Source organism: Festucalex cinctus, chromosome 3 (genome assembly GCF_051991245.1).
Source record: "Festucalex cinctus isolate MCC-2025b chromosome 3, RoL_Fcin_1.0, whole genome shotgun sequence".
In the NCBI taxonomy this organism is placed as follows: Eukaryota; Metazoa; Chordata; class Actinopteri; order Syngnathiformes; family Syngnathidae; genus Festucalex; species Festucalex cinctus.
In genome coordinates, this window is record NC_135413.1 from 33,329,729 (window position 1) to 33,352,569 (window position 22,841).

The 22,841-nt window shown below is 41.5% G+C and overlaps 1 protein-coding gene across 5 annotated transcripts in view; it reads right to left on the minus strand.

Annotated features, from left to right (window-relative positions):
- Nucleotides 1-20,934, minus strand: part of cacna2d4b (calcium channel, voltage-dependent, alpha 2/delta subunit 4b) — a 34,302-nt gene extending 13,368 nt beyond the window's left edge. For 3 of the 5 annotated variants that reach the window (XM_077517856.1, XM_077517853.1, XM_077517852.1), the window contains exons 1-28: nucleotides 20,807-20,934; nucleotides 20,509-20,588; nucleotides 14,284-14,781; nucleotides 11,377-11,458; nucleotides 10,724-10,840; nucleotides 10,012-10,071; nucleotides 9,759-9,921; nucleotides 9,316-9,447; nucleotides 8,500-8,560; nucleotides 7,962-8,112; nucleotides 7,809-7,883; nucleotides 7,272-7,361; nucleotides 7,085-7,198; nucleotides 5,927-6,005; nucleotides 5,727-5,860; nucleotides 4,576-4,593; nucleotides 4,395-4,472; nucleotides 3,722-3,802; nucleotides 3,570-3,644; nucleotides 3,212-3,298; nucleotides 3,053-3,124; nucleotides 2,307-2,368; nucleotides 2,163-2,230; nucleotides 2,038-2,083; nucleotides 995-1,092; nucleotides 823-913; nucleotides 666-758; nucleotides 473-594 (exon numbers count right to left, since the gene is read on the minus strand). In XM_077517856.1, coding sequence (XP_077373982.1) covers nucleotides 473-594; nucleotides 666-758; nucleotides 823-913; nucleotides 995-1,092; nucleotides 2,038-2,083; nucleotides 2,163-2,230; nucleotides 2,307-2,368; nucleotides 3,053-3,124; nucleotides 3,212-3,298; nucleotides 3,570-3,644; nucleotides 3,722-3,802; nucleotides 4,395-4,472; nucleotides 4,576-4,593; nucleotides 5,727-5,860; nucleotides 5,927-6,005; nucleotides 7,085-7,198; nucleotides 7,272-7,361; nucleotides 7,809-7,883; nucleotides 7,962-8,112; nucleotides 8,500-8,560; nucleotides 9,316-9,447; nucleotides 9,759-9,921; nucleotides 10,012-10,071; nucleotides 10,724-10,840; nucleotides 11,377-11,458; nucleotides 14,284-14,372 — 2,338 coding nt within the window. In that variant the 5' untranslated portion in view covers nucleotides 14,373-14,781; nucleotides 20,509-20,588; nucleotides 20,807-20,934. The remainder of the gene's footprint in view (nucleotides 1-472; nucleotides 595-665; nucleotides 759-822; nucleotides 914-994; nucleotides 1,093-2,037; nucleotides 2,084-2,162; nucleotides 2,231-2,306; nucleotides 2,369-3,052; nucleotides 3,125-3,211; nucleotides 3,299-3,569; nucleotides 3,645-3,721; nucleotides 3,803-4,394; nucleotides 4,473-4,575; nucleotides 4,594-5,726; nucleotides 5,861-5,926; nucleotides 6,006-7,084; nucleotides 7,199-7,271; nucleotides 7,362-7,808; nucleotides 7,884-7,961; nucleotides 8,113-8,499; nucleotides 8,561-9,315; nucleotides 9,448-9,758; nucleotides 9,922-10,011; nucleotides 10,072-10,723; nucleotides 10,841-11,376; nucleotides 11,459-14,283; nucleotides 14,782-20,508; nucleotides 20,589-20,806) is intronic. The other 2 variants (XM_077517854.1, XM_077517857.1) reach the window with 1 other exon arrangement.
- Nucleotides 20,935-22,841: the final 1,907 nt, after the last annotated feature.

Consider the following 22,841-nt stretch of genomic DNA (forward strand, 5'->3'; position numbering starts at 1 on the left):
CGTTCATTATTTGCATAATGTAATTAAAATAATAATTTGACATGAACAAAATATTCCGAATGTCATACAAAAACATTTATTTAATGCACGTAGTTATGTTTATTGCTCAAACACAATCTTTAACGTAACCGTCCGCTATCAGATTAAGGATCATCTGGGCTCAAAATTCATAGTGTGATTAATCTGCGTTAATACATGATTAATGCAATCGTTTTGTTTTTGCAATCAATTAGTTAACGCTTTAACTTTAGCAGCAATAATATAGAAATAAAAAAATATATATATATAATAAAATGAAATAAGTAAACATTCCAAAAAAAGGATATAAGAGACACATAAAAAGCTATTAACAATATATCATAATAATAATATTGATTAAGATAGCTAGATGGATGTATGGATGGACAGATGGGCAGAAGGACGGACGGATGGACGGATGTATGGATAGATAATAATAAGAGGAACGAGTGACCTTTTTCATTGACGGGGTAGTAGAAGAAAGTTCCGGGCGTGTTCTCGACGGCCAGTCGGTACCAGAGCGGGAAGTGGTCGATGGTGAACAGGTTGTCCTTGTCAGCGGGCGTCAGGAACTTCCTGCGATGTGGACAAACGGACGCGGTCATCACGCGCCGCGTGACGGGGAGCGGTCGCACGAATTCACCGACTTTGCCACGCGCGTCTCGGCGCCGGCGTATCTCATGATCCGCATCAGGCCGGCGCGCGTGCCCAGGAAGGCCGTCTCCACGCCGGGCTCCACCCTGTTGACGCACACGCGCACGTCAGCGGTCCGCAAACCCACCGGCGCGCTTTCTGACGGCCGACCTGTCGTCCAGCGCGATGGCGTTCCAGTAAGCCTCCATGGGCGCCGTCACCACCGCGTCAAACAAGGTTTGCTGAAGCAGCAGCTCGTCGCCTTGGAAACGCAACACGCACGGCAGGTGAAAAATGGTTTTTGTTTTTTGTGTTTTTTGCATGCGGCACACCGGCGACGTACACTCCAGGTCGGGCTCCTTGCCCAGCAGGTATCGGACGGCCGCCTGCAGCTGCGAGTACTTGCGGTGGGCGGGGTCAATGTCCGTCTCGCAGTACGTCCTCAAGACAGAAAAAAGAAAAACGCAACGACAAACATCCGACTTCACTTTTGCCCGGATAGTAAAAAAATGATTTTCATTTTGTGCCTTCACAACAAGGCATGTAATGATATCCAAACATCACAATACCATAATTATCACACGATATTGTGGGGAGGTTGGCAAGACAAAAAAAGGTCACAATGTTTTGTTTAAAAAAAAATAAATCAATACAAATATTGCACTTTTGTACATTATAGCAATGAAAAATAGGATACAATTATGATATATCAAAATATAGAAATATAAGATATATAAAAATATCAAGGCACTTCCTTGCCAGTGCACGCACTCATTGAATTCATCCACATATTGACTTGATTGACAAGCATATGACTTATTATTCAACTGACGGTTAGCATAGATTCGCAACATAGAAGGGCCAAAACATATCTAATGAAAATTAATATAAAAAAAAATCAATAAATAGCCACCAAAGGGTGCGACAACTGCACAAATTTAAAATCAACCCCACTTTTTTACTTAACAGATGTGGTTGTTTTTAATACATGAAGATATATTGCGGCAGTTATCATATTGCGATATCACATATTGCTGTTATCGTTACGTCCCTAAAAACAACAAGTCAGAAAAGCAAAGACAGCAAGAAGACTATTTCGCCAAAAGCAATTCCTGCTCAATGTGATTTTATGTTTACGATCGATAACAGCAAATTGCGAGGCTAACCGCATTTGCTAAGCTAAGCGTTAGCATCGCCATTCAGTTTGCCATACAGGTTAGCATCAAGCTAGCACAGCTTTCATCTCATTTGGAGTGGGATGAATTCAACTCATTTCTTTCTTCTATGAACATTTTTATTGAATGATTTATGAAGAAGAAACTAATAAATGATTTCTTTCAACAAATAATCCATAAATGTATGGAAATAAAAGATTTGCAATCGTACCACTCGGACGCGATGCTGAGGTCAGGAGAGGTCAGGTCATGCAGCCCTGCAAAGGTCAAAATTGACCGTGAGCGCCATCTGCAGGAGTGGAGTTGTTGCAATGCATTGTGGGTAATCCGGCCTACCTTCTTCCACGGACACGTTTCCCACGAACATCAGCTTGCCGTGACCTCGGGTCAACACCATGCCGAAGCTGCGCGCACGCACGCGCACGCACATGGTTAAGATGCACCACGCCGCCCTCTAGTGGATCTGCGAAAGAATCTTACCTGAAGGGCGTGTCGTCGATGTTGGTGTAGAAATATTCGTTGGCCAGGAAGAGAGGTCGCCTCTGTTCAGGTCGGACACAACAAATGACCAATCGATCGGTTACGAGACGAGTCATCGCTTTTCACTTGACACAATTGAGTAAATATGGAATATGGAAGTCTTGCTGCCACAACACCCAAAAACAAAAAAAAAGTTCAATAACACGTCAACATTTAACGTGAAGTCAATGGCGGTCCCACTATTCTTTGGGGATTTAATAATGTGTTTACAAATGGAAATATGTCTAAATAGTGTACTTGGAAATGTTTATTGCATCAATTTATTGTATTGTAAATGTATTTATTAATCATTGTAAGTGATTACAATTTATTATCTGACATATTCAAATTCTAGTGATTAAAAATGGAAATGTGTGTCAAGATAGATAACTTGGAAATACGTTTATTGAATCACTTTATTGTATTGTAAATGTAGATAATTATGAATGATTACAACGTATGAAATATTAAAAAGATAGTGTTTCAAATGGAAGTGTCTACTCTAGATAGATAACTTTTTGCATGATAAATGTATTAATCCAAAGTGATTACAATATATGAAAAGTTAAAAAAGGATCTGTGGGACACATAACGAGCGGATAGGATAGATTGGTCCAACGGAACCTGTTTTTTGTTTTTGTTTTTTTTCAATTTGAAGTTTTTGGGCGTGTTGGTGGGCGTGGCAACAAGACGCCGGCATTGCTGACCCCGTTCTCCACAGATGCACGGACGTTGAGGGCGTGGCTTCCCGTCTCGCCCCTCACCATGGCCGTCCGCAGCTGGCGCCGCGCAAAAACAAACAAAACAGGCGGCGCCGTCAGTCGCCACCGTCGCCACGGTGACGTCCCGTCGCCACGGTGACCTACCGTCTCGTCGGCGTCCTCCCACTCCACCTCGGACAGATCCACGCTGTTGTAGTTGGGCTTGGGCTTCAGCTTCTTGCCGTCCTTGTACTGCAAAAAAACGTTAGCATTTCTTACGTTTGCTTTTCAAATATTTGCACATCATTTGGAAACAATTTGGCCGATTTTCCTCCTTTTTATTACTATTTGACATTTGAACTTTTTCATACAACTAAAAAGCCAAAAGTACATTTGATGTTTATTTATTTTTAGGCAGGACAAATTCATCTTTTTTACTCAATAAATTATAAATAAATAACTTATAAAATATATCTATCTATGATGAATAATGAATAATCTATATTGTGCATGATGCGGTCACCAGGGGTCGTAGGTCGGGGTGCGCCAGGATGTAGCCGTTGTTGGTGATGAGGAAGGTGTAACCGTGAGCTCCCAGCTGAGCGGCCGCAAAACAACGAGAAGAAAGACGTGAAGATGACGAAGGCGACGGCGAGGATGAAGACGCCGACTCACCATGTATCGCGGCGCCAGCTTCATGACCTCCATGAGGGGAACGTCGGTGCCGACCACGCCCAGGAGGATCCCGTGCGACAGCTGCACACGCAACAAGCACGATACGGATGAGACGCTTTGGCACTCGAAAAGCTCAATTGTGATTTACTTTCACAGACCAAACCAGAATTTGAAAGCAAAAAAGAACCTTCAAACCTTCTTTGAAAACCAAATTGGGGTTTCAATCCACAAACCCTAACTTTGAAAGTCTTTCTCTAATTTGAAACACCAATTTGAATCTCTAACCCTCGTTCAAAATTCTCAGCCAAACTTGAAACTCAACTAAAGTTTGAAAAACTCACTTGAAACAATAACACGCGTTTAAAACTCCAATATGAAAGCCAAATTGGAGTTGAAAGGGATGACGCTGCAATATTTGAAAGGGATAGTTTGGATTGTTTGACATGAATCTGCATTTCATCCTCACTTTCAGCGTGTGCGATCAAAGAGTTGATTTGTTTTCATGTTGCCGTCCCTTTAAAAGCACGAACCCTAACCATAGTTTGAAACTGTTACCCTAAATTGAAATCCTCGTCCTAAATTTGAAACGCTTCCTCTCATTTAAAAGTCCAATTTGCAAGCCTAATCGGTTGAAAAGGAAGAGAAGCTAACTGTAAAGACGCAAGTGACTGACCGTCTCCTTCTTCTTGCTGAAGACGGGCATGGCCACCGACGTCATCAGCAGCAGACTTTGGGCCTTGGTGTTGAACAGCTGACGTGTCGCAAAAACAACAAGACAAACGACAAGCTGGATTGTTTGGACGGGAGAAAACGTCAACAAACAATAAACCTGACGCACGCACACGCACGTTTACCTCCTTGGTTTTGGGAAGCTGACGATGAGGACGTCCACAGGATGATGATGATGATGATGATGATGATGATGATGATGATGATGAAGATGAAAAAACATGAGGTCATGAACGATGAAGATGAAGGGGGACGGAGGCGCACCAGCACGTCCTACCTTTCATGCATGAACTCTATAAACATTGAAACTTGAAACATTTTACGAACCCAAACAAAACAAAACAAAACAAAACACACCAAATGAGCTTCATTCGCATGCATTTGTCAATCCGTGATGAGATGCAGGGAACTTTTTATTTATAGGTCGAATTAAAATTCCACTTTATAAAAAATAGGAACTCCCTACTACAATTTTTAATAAATACAACAAGAAATTATGTTGATTTTATAAATAAAACTTTAATTTATTTATTTAAATTTCGTACTTTTTTTATGAATTAATTTTTTTTTTTTTTTAAACATTTACAGTAGAAATCTTTAGGGATCTATTTACTTGCTTTTTAATTTTTATTTATCTATTTTTTTAAATTTAGCCTAATGAAGTCCCCTGCATTTTTTTTGTCATATTTTTTTTTAAACAAATGTGTCATTATAGTTTAAAAAAAACGTTTCGCCCCCCCCCTATTTTACCGCAAATGAATATCGGCTTGAAATATCGGTTATCGGCCTCCTTGACTACTAATAATCTGTATCGGTATCAGCCTTGAAAAACAACAACATATGGGTCGATCTCTATATTAAACATAAAGAATAGGACTTCAGACATTTTACAACTTTGGATTTTTGAATTGAAGAATAATAAGTGTAATTCAACAAAAGATGCCTTTACCAAATCTAATATTGGGGTCTAGGAAATGAGCCATAAAAGAAAAAGAGCAAAGCAGCACTTACCATCCATTTATTATTATCACTATTTGATTTTTGTCCTTGTTAAAAAATAGTGGTTGAACTGCCTCCGATCTGTACATGTCTCATGTGTACGTATAGTTTATAGCTTGCGATGTGGGAGGAGCAAGATGGCCGCCCTGTACGTCAACAGCTTGCACTGGTCTGGATGGGCTATCGTCTATCCAGTCATATATACAGGTCAGTGCGTTTATGAAGGGTTAGGGGTCGGGGTCGGGGTCGGGGTCGGGGTCGGGGTCGGGGGTCTCACCACGGTGTCCATGTAGGCTTCGGTCCAGATGATGTCGTGGTCGTGGTTGATGACCATGGGCCGACTGAGCACGTGCAGATATTCCATCACGTTCTCCTGCACGTCCGCCAGCGTGGACACGTGCGTGTAGTAGCCTGCAAAACGCACGCGCGCGTTCACTAAAACCTCAACTCGCACACACGCGCGAGCGCCTCGTTGACCTTTGTTGTTGCAGGCGATCCACTTTGTGTTCTGCGCGAAGGTCATCTCGCGGCCAATCAAATACGTGAAGACGCGCACCTGAAAAAGGAGGACGCCACACGCGCGTCACGGAAAAACGTTGTTCGTTTGAGCCGCCATTTTGAAATTGAGTCTCAGTTTCAATTACGCTTGTTAGTTTTTTGTTTTGTTTTTTTATCGTTTGTCAACCTCATCCTGTTTTTATTCAGTCCATTTTCAGTCAACTATAAATCAGACATTATCGTCTTTATCTTACAATTTGATATATTGATTTGATTTATTTTCAACAAACTCAAAAGCACCTATTCAAGATTGCCTACACACTTGAAACCACACTGCACCTTTATTTTACTTGTTTGAGTCATAATTCTATTTCATCTGTAAAACTTTTGGCTTAAATTTAATTTTTAACTGTTGTGCAGCATCCTCGAGGACCTTCCAAATGTAATGAATTATTATTATTTTTACATTATGTTTATTGTATTTTTTTATATATTAGATGTTAGGGGTGTTAAAAAAAATCGATTCGGCGATATATCGCGATACTACATCGCGCGATTCTCGAATCGATTCAATAATCGGCAGAATCGATTTTTTTTTTTTTTTTTAGGATTCACACCTTGAGCATGGAAGAATGTTATATGAACGGCACATTAAGCCTTAATATTTTTATTTTAATGCTGTTCAAACATGAAACAGATTACAACCTCTATAAGACTGAAATTTCAGATAAATAAATAATACATTTTCATATAAATCTTACACTCTACAAGCTTACTGATTAGTATTTTCTAAATATGAATGAAAAAAAATCGCAACAATCGACTTATAAATTCGTATCGGGATTAATCGGTATCGAATCGTGACCATTCGTATCGGGATTAATCGGTATCGAATCGAATCGTGACCTGTGAATCGTGATACGAATCGAATCGTCAGGTACTAGGCAATTCACACCCCTATTAGATGTTCATTATTTTATTTTTTGATATTTATTATTATTATTATCATCATCATCACTATTAATTAATGAAGGTCTTTTTGTCCAGTCTCGTCTAGTTTGAGTCCGTATTTTGGTTTGTTTTTTGTTGACGGAACGGAGAGTAGTTTGGAGTGGGCGGGGCCGGCGGTGGGCTCACCCTGCGCTCGGGCCAGTTGAACTCCTCGAAGACGGACTCGAAGTCCTCCATGGCGCCGTCGGTGATCAGCATGATGGCCTGGTTGCACATGCTGCCCTGACCCAACACGCGCGCCTGCGCACACGCACGCATTTTGCGTCACCAAAATGTCCGACTTGCGAAAGGTGTGAGGTGACAGACGGCAAACCTCATTGAGGATCTTGAAGGATTCTTTCATGGCGTTCTTGAGCTTGGCTTCTCCCTTCACGTGAAGTTCGTCCACCAGCAGCTTGAAGTGCTGACACGCGCACGCGCGACATCCGACGGGCAAACGTCACGTCGCGCGTCGGATGGTGACGTCATCATTTGCACAAAAGACATTTCAATTGACTTTGAGTTTTCGTCTCACGACAAAATTCATTCAACTTTTAGTCATCATTTAGTCAACTGATTGTATTTCACTTTGAATCCAATTTTAGTCGCTGAAAAAAAAACAATTAGTAGATGAAAATCAAGAGCAATTTTAGTCAACGGAAATAAAAAGCAATTTTAGTCAACGAAAAAAAGAGCAAATTTAGCCGATGAAAACAAAGAGCAATTTTAGTCAACAAAAAAAGAACAGTTTTAGTTGACGAAAATAAAGAGCACCCGAACCCTAACCTGTGACAAAAATTATGCGAAAAATGTTCTGTTAACGAAATGATCACTGGTATGATGATGATGAAGATGATGATGAAGACCTCACCTCCCTGTTGTCCAGGTCAGCTTGGACCAAAGTCCCTTTGAAGCAGGGCTCCACGTAGCGCACGTAATCCGTGTACTACACACAAACACACAAACACACACATACAGGTGATGCACGAGCGCGTGTGCGTGCGTGCGTGCGTGCGCGTCTCACGGCGATGACGTTGACAAAGTCGTTCTCCCCCAGCGTGTCGAGGATGGTGTTGATGGTGTGCTTGGCGATGGTCATCTTCAAGCCCTTCATGCTGCCGCTGATGTCCACCATGATGACGATGTCTTTCGGCGACGTGGCCGCCTGGATGTACCTGCCGCACGCGCGCACACACGACGTGAAAAGGTCGTCGGTGGATAGCGGCGCCAAGAAAATGGACTTTTGCCTGTCAAACTCTTCATCTCACCTCAACTTCCTGTTGTTTTTGGCAATCATTTGCCGACATAAGTTAGCGGCATAGCACTACTTTTGTCGAAATGAAACTCCTCACAATCGCATCAACTGTGATCCTTGGCAACAAGATGCCTCAAAGTGGCTGCTTACTTTTAAATGGAGCTCACTTCAAAGTATTTCATAATTTGGTGCCACAGGATGGCGGCAAAGCACTACTTTTACCGCTTGCGTCTGCGCGCTTTGACGTTGAAATGCATGAAAACGTTTGAGGCAAATGAGAATTGGAGTGAGCAGAAAAAGAAGTCACCAATTTCGGTTGCGGCAGTCGAAGGCGGCCACGCCGTTGCTGTCCGGCGTCCATTTGATGCCTGCAACGACAATTACGCTAATTATAAGAATTCCATTATTTGACAACATTTCAGAACAATAGAACAATTCATTTCGCTAATCGTATTACACAAATCTGTTTTCATTAACAATTGGTTGATTAGTTATGACTCATCATTCATAATAAAATAATAATAAAATATTATTCATAAACATTTTTTTTATGTAATTTTTTTGGGTGATTATATTGTTGCTTAATTTTGATAAAACGACTTCTCTAAATTTACTCCATTAATGATAATATTAAAAAAAAAAAACAGAATTCGTTCACTATGTGACTATTTTTGATTCATTTTAATGACATCAATTCATCAGAATGAAAAGTCAAAATTAATTCTTTTATTTTAATTATACTTTTTTTTTTTTACTTCATCTAAGCATATAGAGGACCAAAACTGCCAAAATTCAAAACAAAAAAATAAAAAAATAAATGACTAAAAGTGAAAATAAAAACAGCTATAAAAAATCTCATTCAAAAATGAAATGCAAATGTATTTTGTATATATGTATTTATTTTTTTTGTTCTTTGGATTTTCTTTTATATTTATTTTTTTTGGGGGGGGGATACAATTTTTGAATGATATTTTTTCAATATCCATTTTCATTTTCAATGTTGTTGATTTATTTTGAATTTTGTCAGTTTTGGTCCTCCATGCAAGCAGGCCCATTTGTTGACGACAATCAATCAATGAAAATCCATCAATCAATGATTTGGGCAACATATGGTCGTGTTTACCGGGGTAGATCCTGAAGAATCCGGCGGAGCTGCCGAAGTATTGCCAGGTGAGGGTGGGGTCCTTCAGGAAGTTGCCCACGAAGACGTCGTTGAGGGCCTCCGAGTTGTACACGGCGTTCACGATGTTGGGGTCTGACGGACGCACGGACGCATGTGAGGAAAGCCAACAGGGGGGGTTCTGACCTTTTCACCCCCGAGCGTGCGAGTGAGTCACTGATCTATATATATGACTGGATAGCCAATAGGCCGAGACTTTTGAGGTGACGGGGCGGCCATATTGCTCCTCCCGAGAAACGTTTGTCGCCATCCCATCCCATTATAGATCACGGTTATCGTGAGGCAGCCAGAGGTTCCGAGTTGATACGGGTCAGGTGGGAGTAGCAAGATGGCCGCCGTGTGACTACGGGCTATATACAGGTGAGCGTCGCGAGCGAGGGCGCGACCTTTGTTGTAGACGTTGGTGGGCACCTGCACGGTGCTCTGCTGGGTGTTGACGGCCATCTTGTTGAAGTGCTCGTTCTCCTCCAGCGGGAATTCGCCGCCCAGCTCCACGAAGTTGCCGTCCTCGTCCAGCGTGTTGATCAGCATCGAGTTGTAGTAGTCAAACTGCATGGCAGAAAGAAACGTGTCGACAAATCGTTTGTCGGTATTTATGATCAATTGGATGTGCGCGCACGCACGCACGCACGCACGCACCTCTAAGGAAGCGTTGAAATCGTGGTAGAGGTCGGCGTCTTCCGCCGACTCGGCTAACCTCTGCGGGACACAAAAAAAACAAGACTGAATACGTTTTTGGTTGTCTTTGGCTCACAACTCGATTTGATTCCAATTTTTGGGTCTGCGATTCGATTTTGGATTGAAAATGATTTGTGTTTCATTTTATAGATGAGCAAGTCACTCCAGCCTGACTGGCTAATGCTAATTAGCGCACTACTCGCAGCACTTTTAATTCCTCAAAAGAGCGACGATTCCTACAAAAACGCTTGAGGAATGTATGCAGAGAAATATCTTCACATTACTCACCAACATGAAAAAAAAAAAAAACTTTGATCGGCATAACTTCATGGTGACTTTTTCCTTCTACTCTCTAATGTGGCTCAAAGTTCATTGTGTATCATTACTGCCCCTAAGTGGCCAAATCGGGTACAACATAAACAGCGATCCCAGTAACACAAACAAGGGCAAGAAAGCATGAAATCTTTTCAATAAAATCGATTTTAGGACATTTGAAATCGATTCTGAATTGTACTAAATGAGAATCCATTTGATGTTTTTGGCACAAATCATATCAGGACTGGAATTGAATAGGAACAAAAAAAATCATCAACAAAATTTCCGGCAGACTTGATGATAAATGCCCCCTAGAGGCTTTTCCGGGGCGCATTTTTAAAAAAAAAAAAAGAGTCACCTTGACAGACTTCATTTTGCTGCCGAGCATGCGTTCTATCTGGTCGGCGTAATCCTTGACCAGGTCGCTTCCGTCCACGTCCACAATCTTGATGACGGACTCCACATCCTTCAGTTTCTGAACGCACACACACACAAAAGTCATCACACCCCACCACCTGTGGCCCTCTTCCACATCCGCAAGCTCCAATTTGTGTAACTTCACCGTATCGTGTCACATTTTTCCGCCAAATGTTTCACTCCAATTTGGAATTTTGTGGTGATGGTTGTTGACTCTTGCGACTAAACTTTTGCCATAAAAGATCAGGACGTGTGGAACCACACTGCCCCTAAGTGGCCAAATCGGGTACAACATGAACAGTGTTCCCAACACACATCAAATTATTGAAATCAAATCCATTTCAAATCCATTCTGAATTGTACTAAATGAGAATGGTGATTCTTATGAGAATCCTTTTTTTTTTTTTTGGCACCCCCCTACTAGTTAGCAGTGCGCTAAACAAAGCACGCTAATCGGCTTTCGTGAGTCGATTTGCGCCAACGGGGATTTGTGTGAAACCTGATCTCAAGTCAGCCAAGTCAGATGTCACATGACCGAGCGCCAGTCATCGGCTCACTTTCGGATCGATCGCCATGGCGACCGATTGCTTGTACCTTCTGCAGAAGAAGCGATCCGGAATATTTGGTGGAAAGATCTCGAAGCTGCGACGACAAGATGGACGCCCACTGCTGCACGCTGCAACACAAGAGCACCAAAAACGCTTGTCACATCTGCGCAACTCCACAATCGTTTCAGGGTTGCGGACGTCACGCCCACAGAGTCCAAACGGTTTGGCTTTTAGCCGCAGGTGCTTTTCCACTCAACTGAAAAGGTCAACCAGCTCGTTCAAGCACCTGCGCTCGCACGTGCGATACTTTTTCAATATTGTTATATCATTTCTTTTGTAAAGAATTGAATTGCTTATTTGCAATCAAATGTCAACCTTGAAGTGTTTTTGTGTTGTTTCCTTTTTAAACAAAGGACAAAATTAGGACAAAGTTTATTGATAAATAGAAAATACTTCAATCAATGCCCCCCCCCCCACTGAAACATTACAACCAGAACAAGTACACAAAGTCATCATCGGGAAAATAAAGTGAAATATTTTATCATATACTGTTCAGAAACTACAAATGCAAAAAAATCATTTTGTTTGTGCATGTTGCACTCGCGAGCTGTACATTGGAAAAGGGGGCGTGTCACTATGTGTCACATGACAGGTTGACAGTGACAGATTAGCAGAGACAAGATTTGACAAAACAATATTTTTCGTCTCATCTTTGTTCATCAACTAAAATGTTCAGAGATTTGAGTCCACTTTTTATTCAAGTGGGTTTCTTCACTTATTTAGCCCTTTATAGCAATAAAAATAATAATATTTGTCTATAATTAATTGGATATTTTCATTCTTTTTCCCGTACAATTAGTACCTTTAAAAAGACATTTTGGAACTTGCTGTCGACTGAAAATGACATCACAAGGTGCTCAGGTAACCAATCACAGCTCACCTGTTTTCTAGGTTTGCTCATGTGACATTCACAAGCTGAGCTGTGATTGGTTACTGAGCCCTTGTGATGTCATTTTCAGGCGACAGCAAGTTTTGAAAGGTACTAATTGCACATGAAAAATAATGACAATATCAAATGGATTATAGGCAAAATATTCATGTTTGACTGGCAAAAATGTGGAAATAAGTCAAGTTTCCCTTTAAGTGAAGTCCATTTTCATCTCATCTTCATTCAGTGGACGAAAATGCAGACAGATTTTGTCCCACTTATTAATCAGGGTTTTAGTCAAGTTGCAGTCGGGTGAAAATCGTGCGATGACGAAATGATTTTTTGTTGAGTTTTGGTTGACGAAATGAAAACGAGTTGCTGGACTGCACCATGTGGAATTTTCTCACCATATTTTCCGACGGTGTGTGTGTAATATTTGTTGTCGATTCTGGATTGGAAAGATGTCACGACGTTGGCTGGTCGATCTGGAGCACGATCGGGACATTGTGAAGCTGCGAGATTGCGGCGGGCGGCGCCACTCACGCAGATTAACCAGATTAGCGGGCCGAATGGACACGATGGCAGAGGCGGATAAATATGTGGGACAGTCGCAGCCTTCCAAAATCACGGCCACTGACCTCATTAGGGGCGGAGTCTTGCCACCCAAGCCGCCTCGGCGCAAGTGGCCGGCAAACTCCGCACCAAAGCGTCTTGAAATGATTAGCATTGTGACGTTTGAAATTTCAATGACGAACGCGAGTCGGTCACAACGCAGATTATCGATTTCTGATTCAGTCCCATCCGACACGCTCAAACAGGTTGCCCCCCAAAATCACCTGATTCTGAAGATCATTATCAAGCTTCGGTAGATCTTGCAGATCAGCCGATTATCGGAATCAGTTGTTAGAAAGACTGAAAACCTGCAGGACTCTCCGGCTCTCCAGGACCAGGATCGGCGAATCCCGCTCGAGAGTCACCTTGACTGACAACAAAATGATGGCGCTAACAAAAGAAACGTTCAGCTGATGTCTCATAAGGACAAACAGAGAGATCGGAATCACAATCAGTTTCACACTGGGAGCGTTCGAAGTTCAATCGTTCTCAGTCCAAACGAGATCAGACCGATCTTAAACCGGTTTTATTCGGCGCGCAGCCGAAGCACAAATCTCGAGATCAGAAATATTTTCAACCAGGTTTCATTCACAGTTGTAACACAAAAAGACACCCAGAAGATCGGGATCACAAACCTCTTCAACATTTTTCATGCAATCATTTCATATTCCAACAGGATCAGGATTTTGATCCTTGCAGTTGAAACGTGAAGATCAAAATCTGAAATAGTTTGAACTTGTTTCATTCATTTCAAGTCCAGAAGATCTAGGTCAGGCCCACTTTGAAACATTAATATCTGGACTCAAACAGATTTGAACCAGTTTCGCTCATTTACATTAGCAAAATTAGGACATACGACAGGTCTTGAACCAGTTGGAAGCTATTTCAGTCACCGAAGAATGAGGAACACCTCGATCAGAACCACTTTCAAGCTAGATGACTCACAATTGGTTTAGGATTAGGATTTCAATTATCCACAGTAGCAACAAGAAGATCGAGATCAGAACCAGTTTCAACTTGATTGTCACAGCAGGGCTAGGGTTAGGATTTTATTCATTCAACTTTTAGGTCCAGGCAAGAACCAGTTTGAATCTATCGTTTGGAAATTTGAGCTCTAGATCAGAACAAGTTTTGAACCTGGTTCATTCATTCAAGATTCATTTCATGACAGTCGGATTGCTATTAGAATTGTATTCTTCCGCTGCAGAAACAGTATGAAACATCGAAGTGGTTTGAACCAGGTTCATGCGACTGTTCACATCAGTAAAATCAAGATCAGTCTACTGTACATGAGAAGCCGTTCTGATGTTTTCCTTCATTGAGGGTTTCATTTCATGAGAAACCAGTTTGAAGCCATTTCCGTTCATTGGCATGAGGACAGAAGAAGAAGGAAAAAAAGCGACAACAACTCACGTTTCTGGCGGAATCTTCATCTGAGCTTGAGCGCCGATCCACAAAAAGAAGAATCCCAGAATCGGGTACGCTTTGCAGCCGCTCTCCATCTTGCTCGCGTGGAGACCACCGACCACCACCAGGGGGCTTTTGCTCAGGAGGAATTAAAGGGACGGATGGCGCTTCCTCCTCAGGTGGGCTCCATCTTGTTGCTCATCATCGGCGTTTTGTTTCTTGGAGGTCCTCCTCCTCGTCATCATCATCATCATCATCATCATCATCATCAACTCGTTGGCATCTTCTTCCGGGTTCCTCCAACTTCTTCTTGCTCCTCCCCACATCAGCGAGAGGCCGACGTCCCGCTGGACATTTTGCGGCCGCTCAACCCAATTTGGCCACATAATCCACTTGGATTAAACAAAACAAAATCCCTCCTCCACGGCAGGAAAGCGGCAGGCGGGACCAGGCGGGACCAGACGGGACATGGCCACGCCTCATTGGACAGACGCTCCCTTTCATCTAAGAGGATTACACACACGCACACGCAATATGTCCTCACAAACACTTTTTTCCAAAAATGTCCCCTCACATTCAAACACACCTGCGTACGCGTCTTTTTTGATCAGCTTGATCGCCAACATGTCACGTGTCGCATTCATATTTCATATGACAAGCATGTGAAGTGAAAAAGAATCAAGTCTGTTACTCGTTGGACACTACAATAATTCCTATCAATATGTTGAGAGGTGACGTCCTCAGTGATGTGTAATGTTGCGCTTGTGCCTCTGAGAGGCGCTCAAACACTTTTCTTTGCTCTTCCTTTAACTTTTTCCTTGAACTGAATTCTGTTGAGTGCAGACGTGCTTTGTTTTGCTCCACAATAAATACGCCAAACTTGGCTAAAAAAAACGTCATCTTTCCGTCATCCATTCATCCGAATGCATCGTTAAGATGCCAAAACTTAACACAATAACATTTACCCGTAGAAACAGTTATGGCATCCTGGTCATCAAATGACGTCATCATTGTTTTTTGGAAAGTCATCACTGGCAAAGGAATTGGTATATAGTTCATTAGGTTGTTTTTATCATCATTATTCTTATTCATTTCTTTTCTGTTGCTTGTCTTTAGTTTGTGATTATGGACCCATTGGGTCTGGAATAAAAAATGACGTAACAATGAATGAATAGTGGTAAAACAATGGCTTGATTACTTGGGCCACAGCAGCCATGCAAGTTATTTATAAAAAATAAAATAAAATAAAAAGTTGCCCAACATTTCTCTCCAAGTGTGTACTTATCGTTTGTGGAATTGAGTACGTATATTAATAATAAATGGATCATGACAGAAGACGTACTAAATAAACATCGTTTTCGGACGCCACGTTGTCGCCATCTTCTGGCCAGTATGAGAAATGCTCGCAGTGACAACTTCCGGCAAGCCAAAACAAAAATGCGGGCCGTTTTCCTCCCCATTTGTTTTTCCTGCTATATCCTATTTTCCTTTCTGAACTAAAAAATGAAAATCAAACTGTTACCGCCCGAGGAGGAGGAGGAGCAAGCAAGGCTGCAGCAACACGCGGGAGCTTGTCACGTGACGTAGTGCAAGTGACTTTTGATTTTTTTTTTTCCAACTCAGACGGAGATGTCTGCTTGTTCTTTTTTGTTTTTTTTTCTTCCCTCTTTCTCTCCTGGTTACTCGCCCTTCCTTCATTTCGCGTGCTGCCCTCAGGGGGGCGCCAGAGGACAACAAAGTCCACATTCAAACGTTACTTTGGCCAAACAGGACAAAATGTCGTCTTCTTGCCACCTCCAACCAAATGATTCCTTTTTTTTAGTTTATGGATATACGATTATGATCTCATCTACACGTTTTTGTATTTTCCCCGTTCTTCTGTTCAATTAGGTTTTTTTTGTTTTTTTTTATATTGTGCAGTCCACTACAAGTCAACATATATTTGGAAAGAGGATTGTTGCTTTTTGGATTTGTTTTTATTTGCGGTACACGACCAATAATAACTTGCAAGTGTTTTGTATTCACATGACATGATTGGCAGTAATTTCATGCGAACTTTTTATTAGCAATCATTTAATTGCTTATTGGCGTTTTTCGTTCGACGTGGAGCAGCAGAAATTTTCTTTGGCGATGGGGGGGTCATTTTTCACACCAGTTATCCATGCAGCAGTTAAGGACCACAATGAATTAATACTCCATTTGTGGAAAAAAATATATTGGCGTCAATAATATTTTCAAAACGTCAACATTGTCTTGATTTGTGTTTTTATTGTCAATGTTTTTCATTTTGGTTTATGTTATGATTTTAGTTTTCTTGCAGTTTGCGTTTGTCTTTGCTACATTGTGTTTTCCTCAGCTTTACCTCCCATTGTGGGGACCGACGTGAAACTTGTGGGGACATTTTGCTGGTCCCCACAAGTTTGGACCACTTTTTGAGGGTCAAGACTTGCTTTCAATTGGGTTATATTAGAAGAGTTGAGGTTCGGCTAAGGAATGGGGGGCAGCCAATCAGTTTTCATGCTTGAGGTTTGGGAAAGGCATTTTGAAGTCTGCACGATGAAACAAAGACAAACGTGTGCATGTTCCTGATATGTTCAACATGGAAGCTGCGTTGAACAACAGTTGCAATGAGGAGACGTTTGGCCCGCGTGGTTTGGATGGGGGGGGTCATGAAGTGGTCCCCGAGAGGGATGCCAGTGTGTGTTGGTCGTTAGCGGCATAGACCCGGCCGGCAGCTGTTGCAACGGCACGCGGCCCTTCGGAGAAGCGCTGCATGGGCGGCTTGTGTCGCTGACAAACGCGCCGCTAAGGAGCAGTTTGTCAACTGTCAACAGCAGCGGGCATCTGGAGGAGGTGCTTGGGGGTTCGGGGGGGGGGGGGCATTACGGGGAAATGGGTGAGGCCGTGAGGGGGGAAAAACCCGGCGGGCCTCACCGGCGACGACATGCTCGCCAGCGGCCAACCGCTCGGATGTGCCGGTGGCTGTCAATCATGTCCTGTCAGAAGCTGCCAACCAAATTCCAAATCGACTGTCGGCAAGAAACTTCTTTTTTTGGGGGGGGCAAAGTCAAGAAAACAACATGACGAATCGAAACGGCGCCGATTGTAAAGCAAAAATGCCAAAAGCGCTTTTTTGATCCGATTGGTGGCAGAGGAGAGAATAAATTCTCATCAGAATCGGTACCAGAATCCGATCCGCTTGGTCTTCATGCATGCAGCTGCTTGACACTTTTGTTGGCAGGCAGAACCGTTTTCAAACCAGTCCACACACGCGTGCAAGGGTTGAGTGCAGTGTGAAAAGGTGTGCATGCTAGCAACGACATATTGTCAGTAAAAAGAAATCAATAAAAATGCTGACTAACCTTAAAAGGATACTTGAATCATTGAACCATTTTCAGCAGTCAAAAGTTCATATTTTGTCGATAGTGACTTCATTATTTTCCATGTGCAATTAATTCCTTTAAAAACGATTTGTTCTCCTGTTGTCGACGGATGATGACATCACCTGTGCTGAGGAAGCAGAGGGCCGTGACCAACTTCCTCAGCGCAGGTGACGTCATCATCAGTCGACAGCAGGAGAAAAAAATCCTTTTTAATAAAAGGTATTAATTGCGCATGGAAACAAAATAATGACGTTATCAAATTAATTCTGGACAAAATATGAACTTTTCACTGCTGAAAATTGCTCAATGAGTCAAGTATCCTTTTAACCCAAAGCCAAATAAAGATCATGAGACAAAAACGCCACATATTGATATATATTTTTAAAATGATCTGTCATTCTTCTTTGAGGAGAATTTGATGTATGAAAAGTATTATGGTACTTGCGATCAGGACCACAGACTACTCGACAGTTAACAGACTCCTACTGGTTTAAAAAAAAAATAGCATCCAACATCCCCAATTGTGTTACAAAGTGCGGCTGTTTGTATTCTATATCTTGTCAATCAAATCTAATCCAAAAATCTTGAAGTATCCGATCATTTTACAAGTCGCAAGATGAAGGTCCCAAAAAGTAGCAGAAGACCTCTCGATATTTTGTGATCCACGTCGTCGCCCACATTTCGAGTTCACGCGTCTCTGGAGACGCGCACGCACGCACGCACGCACGCACGCACGCACGCACGCACGCACGGCGGTGCACATAATCCCCCTGAAGTGGGGCCCGTCTTGCGTGTAACTGACACTGCAGCTGTTCACTGGGGCAAGAATGGAGAAATTGTGCGCTCCACTTCAGCTGCGTGAACAAATGTGTCACAAGTGGAGAAAAAAAAAATGGCCGCTCGAGCAACACAAAAAAAAAAAAAAAAAAAATCTTATGACACACATCTGCAATCACACAAACAATTTTCCACTTTTTTGTCTCTTGGACGACAAGAAAAGTTTGACTCCACCCTCCCTCTCATATCTCACTTCAACTTCACGTTTAGCGCCCCCCTCAGCTGAAATTCTGCATTACAACAACACGTCACTGGTTCACACGCATATATGTTCAAAACCAATAAATCAAACCACTTGAATCTTTTAAAAGATTTGCTCACCAGATCGTTCATTTGTTAAAAAAAAAAAAAAAAAAAAAAACGGCGCTAAGTCGTCACGTGGACGGCGTCGCCGGCATGCGCTCAAACGCTTCTTCTTGTTATTGCCGGCAAATTAGGAAGCCGCAAAAGAAGAAATGAGGTGAGGAAGCGAGACGTTGACTCGTGTTTAGGAGTGTGACGATATATCGATATCGCGATAAATCGTGATATTTTGTCTCCCGATAGATTATCGAAAACCCTACGCAAGTATCACAATATTTGTAGTTGATATACAGCCACTAAAACGACTCCATTGTTCATGACTTATTGAGCAATTACTTGGTGGGCCACTAGGGGGAGCGCCTCATAAGAGTGGCGGGGAAATGGACAGAAGAAGAAGATTCACGAGCTTACTTTGACTTGTGGAAGACATTTATCTGTCCAGTAACGGACTCACTTTTGCACACTTGTATCGTCGATGATCGTGGATTTAAGACCTGACCAATATATGGATAATTGCGGTCTCATCATATCGTGCAATCATCGTTATCGTGAGCCTTGTATGGCATATCATCTTGTATCGTAAGATACCCACAGGTTCCCACCCCGACTCACGTTCACTCCTTTTTTTTTCAAACAGAGAAACTCCAAAGAAGCCCGAGGAAGCGTTCAACCATCACGGATCGGCCACGGGAGCCCCCTGTGGGGGTGTCAAGAAGCCGGAATGTTCCGCAACGTCCAAAGCAGCTCTCGGACGCATTAAAGACAAATACGTCGCCAAAGGTCACATAGCGCCACCCGCCTCAAAATAGCGCCATACAGTCATCCATCACGCTACGGGGAAAAGGCTCGGAATGACGAGGGGGGGTTCTAATGACGGTGGGGGGGGGGGTCCCGGTTTAGCCCCACACTCACACGCCACTCCAACAAATCCAAACGCAGCAGGTGGGTTTGAAAGTTTTATTAAATATCATTTTTAGATGGTCCAACCAATATGGATTTTTTTTCTTGGGACGTTTGTCAGGATAAAATTACAATAACGATTAATCGGCCAATTAATATACAAAATACATCATGAATAAAAAGAACTGTGACTTACAAAAATGAAGAAATTAATTGCTGGCAGAACTTTTGACGGTTTGGCTTAACCAAAATTTTACAACAGAGAAAAAAAAATTGGCCTTTTTTTTTTTTTTTAATGCCTTAATCTTTATCTTGTCTCATAATGTTGTCATGTGTTTTGTTTTGTTTTTTAAATATGAACTACTACTGTGTGAAAAATCATTTGAGGACGAAAACAGCAACATGTTTGCAATAATCCAAGTTTTGCTGTGACCAACCAATCAGTGGACGGGAAACATGCTGATGTCATCAGTGGCCATTTTGAAATCTGATTGGACGAACGAGTGATTGTCAAAATGTACGATGGGCTCCCTCTAGTGGCATGCGATAGAATCACTGCTTCAGTACCGTTTGCTGGCATTTATTTTGAAACATAAAAACATTTGAATGTTGAATGCTAACCTTTTTTTATCAGCACTATTTCGGTACGAATCAAACAATCACTTCATCCAAAATTTCCATCTGTGTAAATGACAGCAGACATTTCTTGCTTTCAATTGATTTGGTGTCAAACTACTGACAAGGAGGACTTACTTAAATGCATTTTTTTTTATTATTATTATTATGTATCTTGGCGAGTACCTGATACCTTGCAAAAAGGTCGTGTCAGCCCTTCAAGACTTTGATTCCTTCCTTGTTCCATTTGTTGACACACCGCAAGAGCGAGAACTGTAAACAAACAAACAGAAATGACAGTCAAATTCTAATTGTCAAATGTACCTTCAACACAAATTGTAGTCATAAATATGAAAAGGAGGGCTAAAACATTAAGCTAGGAGCATTAAACATTAGCATTAGCTTCACTTCAAATGAAAATAACACAAACAAAAACTCCTTTTCTCAAGTAATTGACGTCATGGAAAATGCCAATAAAACACCACAAATACCTTCATATCCCCATTCCAGCTTGGTGCTTAGACAGCAACAACCATAAATCATCGTTTCAGTTAATAACCATTTGGAATCACAGACCTTTTTTCTTTTTCTTTTTCCCTCGCCCCTGTTAGCGTCTTTCTGTTAGACGTAGAAACACCGCTAGTGGATCGCACTTCCTGGAGTGCCGGAAGTTCGCCAAAATAAAAGCGTGTAACATAAAAAATGACTAAAAAATAAAGCATGGAGGGAATATGGGAGCAGGATATTGACATTAGAAATTCAAAAGCTTGTCAAATAATCAACAAGAGTCTTTCATAAGTTCGTTACACCTTTGCTAATTATGTTCCTGAAGTGATCAGATGACCCATCATCATCATCATCATCATCATCATCATCATCATCATCATCATCATCATCGTCGTCGTCGTCCATCTGCAAAGGATCCAGCAGCAAATGAAAGCAAAACAAACGAAGGAATCATGGAAGAGACAACAAGGTCAATATCAAACAATGGGCGGGTCCAGATGGCCGGATTAGGACTTTCTTCAATTTATTAAATCCCGGCCGGGATCGTCTTCCTCTTCCATCCATTGGTCAACCGTGAGGTCCGTGAACGCCTCACGCGCGAACCCGACAGCTCAGACGGGCTTAAGCGCTTCCTGGCCTCACGTTTCATATCAATTAGATGGATGACATTTGAGACCAACATCTGCACGGGATCATTGGGGGGGGGGGGGGGGGGGGGTAGTTTTGGCGTGTGGGCGTGACCTCTGGTACTTCTTGCAAGTGCATGAGGTCCACTTTGTTTTGGACCTGCTGACACAAGTTCAAAGTCTTCAGGATAAACTGGAACATGTGCTGCTACTACTGCAACTGCACTAATACTTCATCATCATCATGAAATAACAATAATTTATAATAATAATCATCATTTTCATTTGAGTTCATTTTGATTTCGTTTTGATTTTTTTTATTTAGTTAGTTATTAGTTTTAGTTATTTAAGAAAATGCTTACGGTAGTTTTATTTAGTTTTAGTTAGTTTCAGTAATAGTTTTTAAAAAATGTGTATTACCTGTGCATATTTGTAATGAAATAATTAATTATTATTAAATTATTTTATTTTTATTTTTTTATTTTATTATTATTATTATTATTATTAAAAATGTATTGAATAATTAAGTAGTTTTCGGGGTGGTTCTGTTAGTTTTTATTAGTTTTAGTAATGGTATTTAATAAATGCTTAGTTTTAGTTTTATTTATTTTTTTTAAATATTTGTACGCAATATTTTTAATTAAATAATGAAATTAATTATATATTATTAAATTATTAATATATTTTAATATTTTTATTTTATTTATTTTTTAGTCATTTTTATATTTTTATTTTATGTTATATTATTATTTAGTATTAAATTATTAGATTTTTAATTTTTATTTTATTGATTTTTTTTAGATGAAAGCGAATTTCATTTTTGCTATCATTAGTTACATTTGTAAATATAAAATGTAGCTTCAGTAGTTTTGGTTTTTTTTAAAGAATTTTTGTTATTTAATTCTTTTTTTTTTAAATTTTAGTTGTAGTTTTCTGTTAGTTTTAGTGAACTGAAATAACCTTTGTCAGGGGCCAACAGTGAACTCGGCTCCTGCTTGTCCCCCTTCCAGTCCTCGTCCTGCTCGTGGTCCGCGCCGCTGTTCCGAATCCGGCGGCGGCTGGCGGCCATCTCGTGTTTCAAAGGCCAAAGTGTCGGGCGCCAGCTGTGGCGTGGTGGCTTCCCTCGCTCGCCCACTTTCTCTCCACGCCTGCCGTGACCGGACGAGACCCTCGCAGGCAAACCATCGGACAGAAAGTGCACGAGCAGGGATGGCGAGATAGCGTTCTCATGCTAACGAGCTAGCATCAAAAGTCCCACTGCTCCCATTTCGAAAGCAAACATCATTTGGGGAAAAGTACAAGAAAAACATCAAAGTTTACACTTGACGTTGGTCTGCTTCCCTTGGGGGGGTTAACTGGCCCCACCCTGCAAAAACAACCCCCTCTGTCCTCA